We start from the raw sequence: 16,283 nt of genomic DNA, 5'->3' as shown, positions 1-16,283 counted from the left end.
CCCCTGATCATTTTGGTGGCCCTCCTCTGGACCCGCTCCATCAGGTCCATGTCCTTCCTATATTGAGGGCTCCAGACCTGCACACAGTGCTCCAGGTGAGGTCTCACCAGAGCAGAGTAAAGTGGCAGAATCACCTCTCTGGATCTGCTGGCAACACTTCTCTTGATGCAGCCCAGGATGGGATTGGCCTTCTGGGCTGCGAGAGCACACTGCCTGCTCATGTCCAGCTTCTCGTCCATCAGCACCCCCAAGTCCCTTTCCTCAGGGCTGCTTTCTAATACCCCATCCCCCAGGCTGTATTTATACTGAGGATTGTTCTGGCCCAGGTGCAGAATCCTGCACTTGCTTTTGTTGAACCTCATGAGGTTCATCTGGGCCCACCTCTCCAGCCTGTCCAGGTCCCTCTGAATGACATCCCGTCCCTCTGGTGTATCGACAACACCACACAGCTTGGTGTCGTCTGCAAACTTGCTGATGGTGCTCTCAATCCCTCTATGTCATTGATAAAAATGTTAAGCAGATGTCTTGAACACCTCTCCAGCCTCGCTAACCTCAGACTGTTGCCTCTTCATCTCACACGGCAATAAAAAAGCCAATTACAACCTTTTAAGACGAGAGTCACAGTCAGAAGCAGTGTTGCTGCAGGATACACCCTCGGTGTTGGCACCCAGGCGGGAGGGAACTGGATTGTCCGCTCTGGCTCCCAAAGAACGTTCAACACCACCAAACGCCCTCAGAGAGACGGAGCCATCACGGAACGAGGCAGAAGGTCCTCACAAGGACTGACTGTCCAGGGCTTTTTTAAAATCAAACCAACCAAGGAAAATAAACCACTTATATTGATTTTATTTTAGAAACATCCAAAAATAGGGTGGTTTTGGTTTGGTTTTTTTTTTAACAAAAGCTCTTGTTGACAATACTAATATGAATCTTCACGTAACAGCGCTCAAGAAAGTTTTCTAAAATGCACATTCACCCTTCAAAAAGGCGTTTCGAAGCAGTAAAATTCTCTGCTGCACCTCGCTGTAGGTGCAGCGCTGGTACAGACAGACCTGTTGCTGGTGTTTCTGTCCCTCCAGGCGACTAATTCTTTAGGACCCTCAAAGAGAAGCCCCGATAGCTAGACGTTACTTACCTACTTTAAGCCGTTTTTCTGTTTCTAGGAAGAGAACAGAGAAAGTGTTCCAGAAACGGCGTTTTGCTGATACTTCACAGTGAAAAAAGAAAGCTAATGGAGCAACCGTGAGAAATTCTGCAGCCATTCCTGGAGGTAGTTAGGGCAACGCTGTAAAGATTTTGGTTTCCGTACTTAGTATTTTGAACTTTGATAATGTCAGGAAACACTGCTTAGACTTTTTGGAGGTTTTGATCTTAAAGCTGTTCACCTTTACATAACGGAAAGATCTTGACTTTGGAGCTAAACGTACGTCTGGCTGTGGAGAGCGGGAAACATGAGTTTGCTACCAAGAGGCTGTGGGGGGGTTGATGGTGGCACTAAGACACAGCGGGGCTCGCGACGGCATTTCCGCTAAACCAGGCTGTGCCTCGCTTGGGGAGCGATAAAGCGAGATCACAGCCGGGTGATGAGTCCGATGTAAAGATCAGACTGTGCGAGTAGACCAGAACCCCCCCAAGAAAGGCCCTGCCTGGAACTGCTGTCAGTCGTACCGCTCAGCCTGATTTCCGTCTGAAAAAGGACTTCTACCAACGATCCGTACGAGCACATCGCACTGTCGGTATCTGGACCATCTTTGAGGACCTTCTCAAGGTACACACTAGTTGACAGATGGCACAGCAAAGCCTCTACACACACAGCGGAGCCTCTACACATGGGCTCTCCTGAGACGCCCAGGAAAACTCGGATCACATCCTGAGTCTACACGTAGCAGCACAGCCAAGTTTGGTTTGTGATGGAAGGAGAACAGGCTTAACGGATCCATCATGCAAACGCAAACCAGCCTTGAAGGGATTCAAATACAGGGCACAAGAGAGGAAGGCTCTCCTACTTTGAGCTAGTACATCAAGGGAAAACTAAATAAACGCGTCTGTGCTCGACCACACTCCTCAAAGCAAAGCCTTTTCTCAAGTGCCGAAAATAAACCACCGGTAATTCCATCAGTATCCAATCATCATCAGTATCAGTATCAGCCTTAGAGGACTCACAAGCTCAGCGATAAAACTGGCAAAGCCCAGCAGAAATCAGAGAGGGCATAAGCTCCACCGTCGCTCTCCGCAGAGGAGTTTCCCACCCCTCTGCCCCGGGACTGGTCAATGCACACCCTCGGCTGCTCTGTCAGACAGGGACATGGTACCTGACGTCCCCGAGGGGCTCACCAGGCTCATCTCCCACTTCCACACGTGGAGGATGTTGTCATAGAAAGAACAAGTTGCCACAATGCTCGTTTCTTTGGGGCTGTCTAGAGACCTGGCTGAATCACCGCTTCTCTCCAGGCCCATCCCGTTGGGTCTCCGAGCGCCTGACTCGGAACCACTGGGGGACTCGGGGTCTCCCCCTTGCTCAGGCCCCCCCGACGAACGCAAACTCCCCTTTAACCCGGGGCCCCTAAGCAGGGCAGCAGCCCCAGGCTGCTTAGGACCCCCCTCTGCTTTGGGCGGCAAGGCAGGGCCTTCACTCTCCTCATCCAGTACTACATCAAAAGTAGCTGTAGGAGACTCATAGATTATCTTCAGGTTTTGGACCTGCAAATTCAGTCTCTCATCTCCTTCCTCTGATCTTCCCGCAAGCTCCTCCGCAGACCGGCACGCGGCGGCGGAGTCCTGTGTCGCAGTCAGGGAATCCCTGGGACACAGCCTTGACCAGTCAGCCCCGTAGGCCAAGGAATTGTGCAAGACATAGGATGACAGGATGATACATTCCTCCATGTTTTCCGCTAAAAAAAATAAAATAAAAAAAAAAAAATACTGACATGAGTAGAAATCAGGTTGTGAAATGGTTTGTTGCAGACTGCTCAGAAGCCATTCCAGCCCTGGCGATGTCCTACGGGAAGCGTTCTCTGGTTATTGCCTTCTCCACAACAGAGACAAGCGTTCTAGGAGAAATGAGGCGCTGCCTCTGCTCACCATTTTTCAGCCACCTCTCATGACCCTTGGTTTTCCCTGGGTCAGTAAGGAGACAGGGGAAGAGGGTTTAACGTGCGTGAGGTTTAAGAGCCTCGTTATTCAAAACAGCTAAAACGGCTCAAGACAAGAAAGACGCCACAGCGATCCCCGCTGAGCCATAAATGCAGCCGGTGAGATTGTCAGACCAGGTTCTGCTTATTAATAACTTGCAGATGTGTTCTTCCCATGAGCTGTCAGTATTTGATATTAAATGGACATCAGGTTCCTCCCTTCCCTCTACAGCAGAAATGTTATCCTCATTTCGCAAGCCGTGGATCTGCCCAAGGCCTGGAGAAACCCAGGAAGGCAACCATTTTATGCAAGATTGCATTTGTAATGTAGATGCAAACAGCTTTTAATCATGTAAATACCTTCTGATTCACACTAAGAGCTTATTCGGGTTATTCTAGATCAACCAGACTGCACGGCACTTCCTTTTGAGGCAACAACCAACTCACCAGCAGGTCAGTAACTTCTGCTGACAGTACAGCATCACCCGACACTCGGAAGAACCTCTGTGACCCCCGGAGATGGACACAGACCGGAACAGTTGTGTCACCAGGTAATGCTTCCACACCAAACCAAACGGGCTTTCTTCCCATGGACAGGAGTTATGAGAGATTTACACCTGAGTAATGGCAGTGCCTTTGCACAACCCATCAGGCCAACAGCAAGGGCAGGTCTGGGAAAGCCGGAAAACCTCAAGTTGGAATGAAAATCCATGGCCGTTACCAACATCGAGACCTTTCCAGCAATCTCAGAGCTGGGGTTCCCCCATTAACCCAGAGGTGGGAAAGGGGAGCAGCGCACGAGCAGCTCTGTCCTGCTGAACACTCACCCATACTCCCGCGGCAGTCCAGGATTTTGAAGCCGCTCTGCATGCAGGCTGCTAACAGCACAAAATCACAGCTCGGGTGCCACTTCAGCCTCCAAACTCCTCCTTCCACGTGGGTGTCCGCCAGCGGCTGCTTCATGTTCCTGGTGTCCCACAACAGCACGTGCTCGTCGTAGCTGGAGACACATTGCAGATAAATACACAGACAAGCAGCAAAGCTGATTCAGTGCAACAAGTACAGAGAAAATTACTCTATATTGCATGCTCTTCACCACAGTGACTTTCTGAAGAGACCACCTCTTCAGTGCTGAGTCCCTGTACTCAGCACTGGTGAGGCCACACCTCGAGTATTGTGTCCAGTTTTGGGCACCTCAATACAAGAGAGATATCGAGGTGCTGGAGTGAGTGCAGAGGAGGGCAACGAAGCTGGTGAAGGGCCTGGAAAATAAATCATATGAAGAGCGGCTGAAGGAGCTGGGACTGTTTAGTATGAGGAAGAGGAGGCTGAGGGGAGACCTCATCACTCTCTACAACTACTTGAAAGGACACTGTAGAGAGGTTGGTGCTGGTCTCTTCGCACAGGTAATTAATGACAGAACGAGAGGGAATGGCTTCAAGCTCCAACAGGGTAGGTTTAGACTGAACATTAGGAAAGAATTTTTCACAGAACAAGTGGTCAGGCATTGGAACAGGCTGCCCAGGGAGGTGGTCGAGTCACCATCCCTGGATGTGTTTAAGAGACGTTTAGATGTGGTGTTGGGGGATATGGTGTAGGGGAGAACTTTGTAGTGTAGGGTAGATGGTTGGACTCAATGGTCCCAAGGGTCTCTTCCAACCTAGATGATTCTGTTCTATTCTATTCAGCGGCAGCACATTCAAAATGCCAGAGGAGGCTGGTCACACTAGTGAGGAGCAGCTGGAAGGGATTTACCTGCCGGTAGCCAGAAGATTCTCCCGGTGGGGACTGCACTGAATGCTGCACACCCCCATCGAGTGTCTGCAAAAGAGGGAAGAGACAGCAACGTACGATCTGAGAAGGGATTCTTCCTTGAATGTCAAGGATTTTTCCTCTATATTGCTGCATCAAGGGGTCTCAGGAAAGGAGAGTAAAGTGAACTCAAATTTCAGTCCACAGAGGCAGAGTTCCATTTACACAATCCAGCAGCCTTCCCAGGGCAAAGCTTCCACTCACACACTCTCTCAGCACAAATATTTTCTAGTAATAGTTGTACCATAAACTGCTGTTCAGAGCCGTAAGAATTTCAACACAACTCCATTCCCAGGAGACTTCCCTCCCAACATTCATATTTCCATAGCGATAATCCCCAGTGTATTCTAAGGTTACATATAGAATGTCACTGGAGAGCTGTGCATATTGTTTTAATCATATTCTAAAAGATTATGCCACCAGAAAAAAAGAGATTACTTTGAATGAGTGAACAGAGGAGAATAAAATATTTTCTAAAAAACATTCCATAGTAAGATACTCAAATTTAACACACAAAAGTTCCCCAAATAAAAGTGTAAATCAGGATCCTTCTTTTACAAAGAAGCTATCGCCATCCTCCTGTGTGGAATGAGCAGTTGGTTTAATACACTGAAGGACATGGGGAAGGAAGTTTCAACCCGAAGTTGTCCTGATGAATAAACCTAACAGATGTCTGCAGTTCCCGAGGGAGGCAGGAACAGGGCTCTGTCTGTCACCGCACATCTCTCACTCCCTGCCTCGGGACGGGGCACGGCAGCAGCGCGTGTTCACAGGCTATGGCTGTAGGTCCAGCTGCAGACACTCACCTCTTGCTGGTGAAAACAGGAGTCTCCGGGCTGCGCCTGGTGTCCCAGCCCTTCAGCAAACTGTCATCGCCCCCTGCACAAACACAGAACATCCTTACCCCCAACACCACCAGTGCAGGACACGCAGGCAACACCGAGCTGATGCTTTTCCGCCCCAGGATCTCATAGCATTTAACAGACAAAGCAAACCTCATTGGAGGCTCACAGTCCTTGTCACCACAGAAGAGACCCGCATTAACAACAACCTCACTTTGCTAAGCAAAAAAAAAAAAAAATTAGAAGATAAATTCTGGACTCTAGAAGCTCTCTGCTCTTTTGCACACCACAAGAGATTATCATCTTTTTTGCCAAAGCACAGTTTAAAAGGCACAATTTCTCCTAATAACTCCAATCACTTCCCACAACCAAGAAGCCTTTTACCCCTAGCAGAGGCCCCAACTCTTTCGAGAGGTGTGACACAAGCAGCATGCACAACCCAGGGAAGTAAAATCCCAAGGAACACCCACCCTAAACAAGGTGCCCCCTCCCCAACGCCCCCAAACGATATTCCCAGCCCTTACAGACCTGAATACACGACATCAGTGTCCCAGTAATTAAAAGCAGCAATCCAGGCCTCAAATTTGTGAGCTTCCCACTGGTTCAGGACGTGCACAGAAGGAGCGGATTCATCTACGGAGAAGAGATTCAGCCTCCCCTCTGAATCACTGCTGATCACTCTCAAAGGACATCCACTGCAGTGGAACACAGAGAAAACATTAGAAATTACTGAAACCTGTGCTCTAAGAAGGTGTTAAGAGTTAAAAAAAAAAAAGCAGCCAAATATAGACAGATAATGTAACATAATACTATAGAAGGTTTGATTTAAGTAAATATTGACAGAGACCAGTAGTACAGTGGAAGGAATATGCGAATTTATACAGTTCTTCTCAGCTTGGGCCCATCCCATCTTAAAATCATCTACTCTGATGATCCCCATTCCCTGATCTCAGGGAGGAGAGGGGGAGCAAACCCCTCACGCTCATGAGAGGAAAAGAAAACCAGCCTTGGGTCTTTCTTTCCCCTAGATGCATAACTTGTCTTCTCACATGCTTGATATTACATCAATAAACCATGTGAAGAGGGATTTTTTTTTTTTCCCCTCCAAGTCAGACCTACAAGGACCTCTCAGAGTCTCCTCCCTCTTTTGGAGTCTGAAGAAATGCTCTATTTCCCTGCCGTCACAGACATCTGAAGCACTGGTGGATCCTGACCTTTCCTGCTCTCTTCCCGGGGCACGGGACAGTTGCAGTTTCTGGACACAGTGGTCTTGGAGCACTGGCAAAAGTTTTGCCGCTCAGAGTGCACAGATTTTCTGACATTCCCTGACACGAAACAGCTTTAATTAGCAAAAGGTACTAAATACTTGCCCTACAGCATTAAGCACGCAACTGCCTGATTCCCCCAGTTTCCAGCCTCACACTAGAGGCGCCACTCTCTGCTTTGCACTTAATTTACAGAAAACATATACTCTACCTCCTTCAAGGTACGGCTAATTCATGGCATTTCATGCAGTGATGCCATTTTTGAAGTCAAACGTACGAGCATTCACGAGAGGAAGGAGCCACTTCCAAACCAATTCTCTCCCGTTTATCACTAACCCACGTTTAAGCTTCCTACACGTGCTATTATTAGCAGTTCTTAAGCAGAACTTCACACTACGATTTCAGCCATTCTAAGAGCAAATCTGGAACCAGTGGGTCCATCTGTGTCCCGTTCTGGTCCTTCCTTTCAGCAAAGACAAGAGAAGAGGTGTCCCTGGCTCACCCGCCACCGTTCCCCAGAGCACACCTCACATTTGTTGTTGGTTTAGTCTCTGTTACAGCGGCCACAATATATGCGCTTGTTCCTTTCTCACCCTTCTCTGGAAATAGTAACTTCTAGAGAAGGTGCAGGGAGAGAAATTTCACAAAAAGCCACCAAAGGTTCATTCATCAAAGCCCTCAACGTATGCCTGAAAGCTGTCACACACACAGTGACCTCCAACACCAGCCCTTGTCTCCCATCCTCACCATTGCTCACGTCCTGTGGACCAGTCTAAAGACAAGGCCAGACGCTGCGCCCCAAGATCGACCCTGAAGCACGGCTCCAACCTGCAGCTGTTCTTCTACTGGAAAGAAAAGGGGTGGGTTAAGACTGGGAAGGCAGCAGGTCCGTACCACCACGGGTACTGCAGGTGCTTTCCAGAGACCCATGAGCACTTTAGGGTCCCACACTGAAGAGATTAAACGTCCCACAGCAACGTACAATCGCTTAGTCCTGGCTGATGGTTAAATACACACATACATGGAATCCCCACCCTCTCCTTCCCACCAAATCCCGCTTAAATTTTGCTTCTTCTCAATAAATGATGAAGCACAGGAGAAGTGATGACTTGACTGCTGAATTCCCTTATAGACCCGCTTCTGCTTCCTTCGCCCTGTGGGGATGGCTCTCCTGATGACTCCCTTCTCTCACCAACCCAAAGACACCCCTCTCCACAATCTATCCCTCTTTTTAACAATTTTGTATCTTCTGCTGTGTTAATCTATACTCTCAAGAGACAGTTCCCAGAGTTTGCTTCTGCTCCCCTCACGCCTCTCGTCTCCCACGCTCTGCCCAGCCAGTCCCTCTGGTGCCATGAACAAATTTGTGGGATTTATGAGAAACATTATCAGAAGACAGAAGAAGTGTTTAAAAAGCTAAGCCCCGGAAACCACACAGCTTCCCTAAAAGTCTCCAAACACCACTAATAAATCCAGGGGACTATTAAATCTGAGTTAAGCACAGCTTCAACAGCAGGAGGCGTTACAGCCACCTACCTCACTCCCAGTCAGGTGGCAGAACTCCACGGCGCCCGTCGAGTTCGCGATGCCAACCATGGGGTGTTCTGCAACAGGAACGTGGCACCTGTAAGATCAAGTCAAACGGGTCCATCTTCCTTGTCTCTTAAGAGGAAAGCAAAGTCATAACTTTTATTCCAGGATGTACGAGGAGAAGGTACTTGATCAAAAAAATCTCATGAAGGAAATCCAAGGCTCCTCGAGGTCCCACAAACCCGCATAAAGGGAACTATATATAGGGGACGTCTACTAAATATTATTATATAAATAAAAGAGGTCCATAGTCACTGACCAGCAGAAGAGCATAACAGAAACGAGCACAACCTTTGCTCACTGGAGCAGACTGGAGAATACTTCCCTCCAAGAAGCCAGGGACAGTTCAGTGAGTAAATACTACTGTTGCTGCCACACTGACAGCCAAAAATAGGACCCCGGGGGGCAGACCACACTGCCGTGAGCTCCAAGCCTGGAGGGACCAGCATTACCATTTGATGTCCAGGATGGCAGCAGTGTCAATCCTCTGGATTTCAGTCAGCGGGATGTAAGGCTGCTCCTCGTTGTAGTGATACAGGTAGAGGCGTCCAGTCCGGTCACAGGTGCCATTGCTTCCTCGGGAGTCAGTCTGCATCAAAAAGTGGGAAGAAAAGAATACGTTTAGCAGCAATTCTGCCTCCCCCAGCACTCTCCCCGCCCAAGATCTTGCCAGGACCAGCCGGTGGGAGCAGGGCAGAGGGCTCCCGCTTGTCAAGTCCCTCTCTTGGGGGACTAAATCCCCCACAGCACCCTCAGCCCCAGCCACGCTCCCCGGCGGGGCCCGCTCAGCCCCACACGCTGCGGCCACCTCAAGCCAGCCCAGCAGGGACAAGGCTCGGCCCCACAGGACCAGCGCTGAGGCAGCCGGGGGGGCACCCAGCACCTGGCTGAGGCCGCCGGTGGCGGCTGAGGTGGACGGCGAAGGGCAGGAAACCACCCTGGGCCCGGCTGTGGTGGCTGGGGGTGACCCCGGGCCCAGGTGAGGTGGCAGGGGGAGACCCCGGGCCCAGCTGAGGTGGCAGGGGGCGACACTGGGCCCGGCTGAGGTGGCAGGGGCCACCCCGGGCCGAGCTGAGGTGGCCGGCGAAGGGCGGGAAACCACCCTGGGCCCGGCTGCGGTGGCTGGAGGTGACCCCGGGCCCAGGTGAGGTGGCAGGGGGCGACACCGGACCGAGCTGAGGTGGCAGGGGCCACCCCGGGCCGAGCTGAGGCGGCCGGCGAAGGGCGGGAAACCACCCTGGGCCCGGCTGAGGGAGCTGGGGCGGCCAGGGGCGACCCAGGGCCGGGCTGAGGCGGCCGGGGGCGAACCCCGGGCCCGGCTGAGGCGGCCCGCAAAGGCGGGAAAGCGCCGCCGGGCCCGGCCGCGGTGTGCTGGGGGTGCCGGCGAGCCCCGGCGGGTGGGTCTCACCGCGGCGGGCGGGCGAAGGTGGTAGGTGCCGCAGGCCAGGATGCTGTGCCAGCCCTCCACCGGGCACCACTCCACCGCGTCGGCGCTGAACTCCGTGTCCACCACCTGCAGCGTCCGCGTCCTGCACGGCGCCGCCATCTCAGGGCGGGCTCATGCTGCGGGGCGGCTCCGGGGAGGGCTGCGGGGCCGGCGCGCAGCGGAACCGCCGCCCGTCTGCTTCCCGGTCAGGGGCGGGCCCGGCCCGGCCCCCGCGGCTCCGCGGGCGGAGCTGCCCCCGCCCCGCCGCTGCCCCGGGCCGGGCTCGTCGGCACAAGCGGCTCCGGGAGGTGCTGGGCTCCCTCCTTCGGCGCCCTCGGATGGGGGTGACCCCGTTAACTCCCCCGAACGCCGCTTCCAGAGCCCACCGCGTCCTGCGGAGAGGCCCTGCAGCTCTAACCCCCGCGAGGTGACCGGCTGCCGCTCGGTCGTAACCCGGCAGGTGTGGTTAGAGACAAAACCGGCTTCGCTGTTCCCTTGGCATCCTCCCTCTTAAAGACCTTCCTCTCATCCTGTCCCTCATCTCTCTTCCAGAGCAGAGATGTGGTTGTGCCTTCGCAGAAGCTCAGCAAGTTTGTGGACAACACCAAGCTGTGTGGAGCGGTCAACACGCTGGAGGGAAGGGATGCCATCCAGAGGGACCTGGACAGGCTGGAGAGGTGGGACTGTGCCAACATCACGAAGTTCAACCAGGCCGAGTGCAAGGTCCTGCACCTGTGTCAGGGCAACCCCAAGCATAAATCCAGGCTGGGCAGAGAATGGATGGAGAGCAGCCCTGAGGAGAAGGACCTGGGGGTGTTGGTTGATGAGAAGCTCAACAGGAGCTAGCAACATGACCTGGCAGCCCAGAAAGCCTCCCACATCCTGGGCTGCATCCCCAGCAGCATGGCCAGCAGGGTGAGGGGGAGGATTCTGCCCCTCTGCTCCGCTCTGGGGACCATCCCCCCAATGCTGCCTCCAGCTCTGGGGCCACCAACATCAGAAGGACATGGAGCTGTAGGAGCAGGGCCAGAGGGGGCCACAGAGATGCTGGGATGGCTGGAGCCCCTCTGCTGTGAAGACAGGCTGAGAGAGTTGGGGGGGTTCAGCCTGGAGAAGAGAAGGCTCCGCAGAGACCTTAGAGCCCCTTCCAGTCCCTAAAGGGGCTCCAGGAAAGCTGGGGAGAGATTTGTGATCAGGGAGGGGAGCCATAGGACAAGGGGGAAGGGTTTGACACTGAAAGAGGGGAGATTGAGATGAGATCTCAGGAAGAAATTCTTTGCTGTGAGGGCGGTGAGACCCTGGCCCAGGTTGCCCAGAGAAGCTGTGGCTGCCCCATCCCTGGAGGGGTTCAAGGCCAGGTTGGACAGGGCTTTGATCAACCTGGTCTGATGGGAGGTGTCCCTGCCCAGGACAGGGGGTGGGACTGGATGGGCTTTAAGGTCCCTTCCGACCCAAACCATTCTATGATTCCTCATATTCCTGTCACTCATCTCTCTTTGAGAGTAAAGATGTGGTTGTGCCTTTGCAGAATTCCCCTATCCTGGGAATAGGAGGGATCCTATTCCCTGCCGTGAGCCTCTCCCCTTTCCTCACAAAGGTCTTGGAAAGCCAAGACTCCATGGTCAGGATGTGGCACACAGTGTTTATGCCCTGGTGCTGATCTCTGCTCTCCCGTTCTTTCCTTGAACCTGGTTTGCTGCTGTTCCCCAAGCAGAAATTTCTGCAGGACTGTGTTTCACAACCCAAAGGTCTCATTGCTGATTGAAAATACTCCACCATGAGCTCGTCTTTTGATGTTTTCCCATAAGCAACACATTTACTGACACCGAATTTCATCTACTATTCTGCCTCATAAGGTCCTTCTGCAATTCTTCACTCAGCCTTTATTATATTATTACACTGAGTAACCTCATCAGTGGATGTTGTCACCTTCCTGATTCATTACTTTTTCCCAATTATTTTTTAATATATTGGGCATCCAGCTGTTGACTTCCCTCCACCAAATAAACTCCATCCCTTTAACTCTTCCTTTCCCATGTTTTAAATTGTTGTTTGTCCATGTGACAATATTCCCCTTTTTCCACAGCAGCTTTTTTTCCATTAAGTGCCTTAAGCAAAGCCACAATTTTGGAAGCTCAAGCAGACTGTCCCAACCAAAGCCCCTTTATCCCTTGCTTATTGATGCCACTAAAACAATTCCGATGGAGTTTTGAAGTATGACTTCCCTCTAGAAAAACTGTGTTGACTCCTCCCCGATATTTAGCCATTGATGCTGCACCTATGAACCTGTGAAGTGCCAGCGCTGTGCTCGCCTGCCTGGATCTGCCGCATCTGCCCTGAAACTCCCTTCAGCAGCCACTTTGCCGTGGCACCAGGGAGATGTCACCACCCCAGCTGGGAGCTCGGCTCACTCATCCTGGAGCTCCCTCAGAGCTGTAGGTGGCACCGTCTGGTCCCAGCAACTTGTTACTGCTCATTTCATCTGAACCTCAATCTCTCCTGAAAACACTTCAGTTTTAAACAGATTCTCTGTTGAGCTCCCCCAGCGCTTCCTCACCCAACACACACGCAAACAGTTCACTCGGGGTCCTTCTGCTGGGACTTTACCTTCAGGTCAGACCTTCCCTTTACTGTCCATCACGTCTGACTCTGGCAGTCTCCCTGCTCCTCTTCTTTTCAAAATTATTTGTGCAAGTTTTATGAATTGAACATTCTTCATATTACACCTTCCTTTCATTTACTTTGGTGGGGGGGTTTGTTATTTTGTTGGTTGGTTAGGGGTTTTTTGTTGATTGGTTTTTGATTTGGTTTGGGGTTTTGTTCTGTTGGTTTTGTTTGATTTTGGTTTTTTTTTTTTTGTTTTTGTTTTTGTTTGTTTTTCTGCATTTCACCTGCCAAATCTTATTCTTCCCATCTTCTACATTTGGACAGCAGTGCAGTTTATAAAGGATTCCTTCTTATTCTATGAGCCTCCTGCCCACTGCTCTTTAATGGCACCAACCTCCTTTTGTCCTCTCTCAACATTTTCTCCTGGCCCCAGGGTGGTGTCTGACACTGTCTCCCCACCACCTGCAAGCGCTGAAGTCTTTCAGCTGCCCCTTTTACCTTCATTTAAAGTTAAATCGCCATGAGCAGAGGAAAACTTCAAAGTATAATCTTACGGGTGTGTTAAAGGCTCAAATATCAGAAGGTAAACACTGAGTCCTGCGATATGTGATTTCAGATTTTGTGCTCCTTAAGCCATCCACGGTCTTTATCAGTCTGAATTGAGACTTAGATATTTTGATGGGTGATACCACCCTGCTTTGATAGGAAGGAGCACCCAGGGGAACATCAGCCTTTCATGGTGTGTTTCCAGGGTGTGTGCACCCCTCTCTTACAGCCCCCACCAGCAACGCTGGGGGTTCCTGACATCAGCTGGATCTGCCACTTTGCAACTGCGACAGAAACCCTTCTCCACCTTCCCAAAGGTCCTGGAAGCCCATGGGGTCCTCCTGGAACTGGTTTACACCAGACAGATGCTCACCCGTTCCTGGTGACTCAAGCCCACCCCGTGTGACCCACCAGCAGGAACCCTTCAGGCCCGGATATGCCCATCAGCTGCACAAGCTGCCACGTGCGTTCAGAAGGACATGGCAGCACAGGCAGTGACAAAGCCAGGCCAGCAGGACTGCACCAGCCTCCACAGCCAAGTTCTGTCTCCCAAAGCTCAGGAATCAGCAGATCCTCAAGCAGCTCGACAGGCGCCACAGCTCAGAGACAGATGGCTGTGCAACGGGCTGTGGAGGTGCAGAATGCCCCAATCCCAACCCGCTGCACTCATTCTCTCTCTCTCTCCACAGCCCAGCAAGCGGGACCACATTTCCCCATGAGAAGTCTTCTGGAGCTCCTCTTCCAAACAGATGTTCCTGTCTAGGAAACCTGACTCATCAAGCCTTGTTTTGGTCCACAGGTGAATCGGAGTTTGGTCCACAGGTGAATCAGGTTCAGAGAAGCAAGGAATGAGAGATACAGAAGCAGGGGATTTTCCTTAGATGGACAGTATCTCCATCAGGGTAAGTCCTTGAGAAGTCAGCTCATTTACCAGCACTGCACAGGTCTCCTCCAAGATAAATGACCACGTACTCTAACCCTGTGCTGTTAAATACTTGCCCATGTGAGGACATCCACGTCAGCCTGGTTTTGTTAAGAGGGGAAAGGAGGTTCTTTACAAGAGCTTCATCCCCTGACAGACCATACAGGCTGTATGAAGCAGAGCTGCCATGTCCAAGTGTAACTGGTTCCTTTCTGACACACCTTACAAAAAGGGAAGATCTTGAAGTTACAAAGATCTTCTGCTGGAATGATCACACAACTCCCCACAGCAATCGGGGATATCCGTTCTGCAGCAGTGACAGTCCCTGGGACCTTTCCAAGAGTCACAGTCCCTGTCCCTCTCTGGCACAGGGACAAGGGTTACATGCTGAAGTCAGAACCTGTGTTATTTTTCACCAAATAGTTTGCCTTTTGGGATGCCTGGACAACTTACTACTTTTCATTTGGTTGATGGTCCAGCAGATCTCTAAATTAGCGCGTCTTTCCTCCCCACCTTCATCCCTTCCCCCCATCCCATCCCCTCCCCTCCCACACTCACTGGGATCAGGATGACCCCGAGCACCCACCACCCCAGTTCTGCAGACTCTTTAGCTGGAGCCTCACCCTCCCTTCAGTCCCTTCATCTGCTGCTCAAGAGGAATCCACCCATTGCCCCACCAGGGCTTCACCCGCAGTGTCTTTGTCCTCATTTCTCCTTGCAGCAACATCACAAACATTAGCACTGACCGTTTTCCCTGCTCAGCACCGCAGAGGTGTTTAAACGCTCTAAGACTGCGCTTCACTTCGTTAAACACAACTACTGGTAAGGCAACGGAGAACTGCCGTGACAAAGAGCCTTTTAAAAAGGCAAGGAAAAAAAAGAGTCAATATTTCTGCCTTTTTTCAATGGATTACCTCAAATAAAAAAAAAATATTCTCCATGTCTCATTTTATATTCATCAAAAACTGTACAGTTCATTTAAAGCAAATAATTGAATGTTTCTTTAAAAAAAAAAAAATCCCCCATTACAGGACAATATGATCAGGTCCTGCTTGACTTCTTCATATTTCAGGGCATTTTAGGCTGCCTGAAGAGAAAAGTTCCAGTATAACCATGGCTTAAGAGTTGCAGCTTGACAACGTGGCGACCAAGTGAACTTCCAGCGGAAGCTTCACACGTTCTTTGTTATTTCCGAAGATGCTTAAAGCCAAAGTACAAAAACCCACCCAAATACTAACAATTAAGAACTTCCTGTGCAGATATTAGAAACATAATATAATATTGGAAGTCCACAGCAGTTCGATTTTTCTAACAAACCGAATACAAGCAAGACCAACATTGCAACACGAAGTGGCAAAGTGACACCTAATTGAAAAATTAAATTCTTAATGGCTTTTACAAAAAAAAAAAAAAAAAAAAAAGAAATACCTATTTCACTAAGCACTCCGAGAAAGGCTCTGCATTAAGCACTCAGCAGCTCACATTCCTCTACTGCAAAGCAAGACTAACACCTGGCACTAAATTATCCATTGAGTTCTTCAGGAAACTCAGTTGATATTCCTTATATTTCTAAGGCAAAAAGGAAAAAAAAAAAAACAACTCAGATTATACCTGACAAACTGTCTGAACAGAGCAGCAGGCATGTACTCTGCACATCAAATCCTCCTCCCATCCTGTTTTACTTATCACTACATAAAAAAAGATTTCCAGAAGTGATTCTTGGATTGATGGCATCTCTTTAAAAAAAAAAAAAAGAATAAATAACTCAAATTACTAAATATTAGATCATTTAAACATACCTGCACATTGCTATGCTCACGGGGAAGCCACAATGGCAACCACATCCACAGACAGCTGACTACTTGAGCTCCCCTACTGCTACTTCACATACAAAGGTTTGATATCGAGAAAGCCAGTTCAGGCAATTCAGCTCCCTAAAAGCACTGGTGGGTGAAGCAGGGTCTCCAGCAGCCTCCTCCGAAGGCAGCGCCGAAGCGTGGCCTGTGTGCACTGCTCCCAGACGGTCCCCCATGCTCCGCTCCGGCTCCTGCTGCACTGGCTCCTACCGAGTAGGGTATTTCCACTGTCGGAGAGCGACTGAGCTCTGAGAGCAGCTGGAAGGGAACAGGAGAAAGCCAGAGA

At 50.6% G+C, this 16,283-nt stretch overlaps 1 protein-coding gene across 1 annotated transcript; it reads right to left on the bottom strand.

The window, feature by feature from the left end:
- Window positions 1-833: 833 nt before the first annotated feature.
- On the bottom strand, window positions 834-10,268 carry DPH7 (diphthamide biosynthesis 7). Its single transcript, XM_074161210.1, has 9 exons — window positions 10,049-10,268; window positions 9,093-9,229; window positions 8,587-8,674; window positions 7,804-7,889; window positions 6,314-6,480; window positions 5,750-5,822; window positions 4,887-4,952; window positions 3,959-4,131; window positions 834-2,891 (listed from the first exon to the last, which is right to left on the bottom strand). Exons 1-9 carry the CDS (start codon window positions 10,184-10,186, stop codon window positions 2,269-2,271), a joined length of 1,551 nt encoding a protein of 516 aa, XP_074017311.1. The 5' UTR covers window positions 10,187-10,268; the 3' UTR covers window positions 834-2,268.
- Between the last annotated feature and the right edge of the window lie 6,015 nt (window positions 10,269-16,283).

Source organism: Numenius arquata, chromosome 19 (genome assembly GCF_964106895.1).
Source record: "Numenius arquata chromosome 19, bNumArq3.hap1.1, whole genome shotgun sequence".
Taxonomy (NCBI): Eukaryota; Metazoa; Chordata; class Aves; order Charadriiformes; family Scolopacidae; genus Numenius; species Numenius arquata.
This window is presented reverse-complemented; position numbering and strand designations above follow the sequence as displayed.

Coding starts and splice junctions, on each gene's coding strand:
- DPH7 (XM_074161210.1), bottom strand. CDS start 10,186: ATGGCGGCGCCGTGCAGGACGCGGACGCTGCAGGTGGTGGACACGGAG. Junction 6,481..7,803: donor GACTGGTCCACAGGACGTGA/GCAATGGTGAGG, acceptor GTTCCACTGCAG/TGGATGTCCTTTGAGAGTGA. Junction 4,132..4,886: donor AATCTTCTGGCTACCGGCAG/GTAAATCCCTTC, acceptor ATGTGTCTCCAG/CTACGACGAGCACGTGCTGT.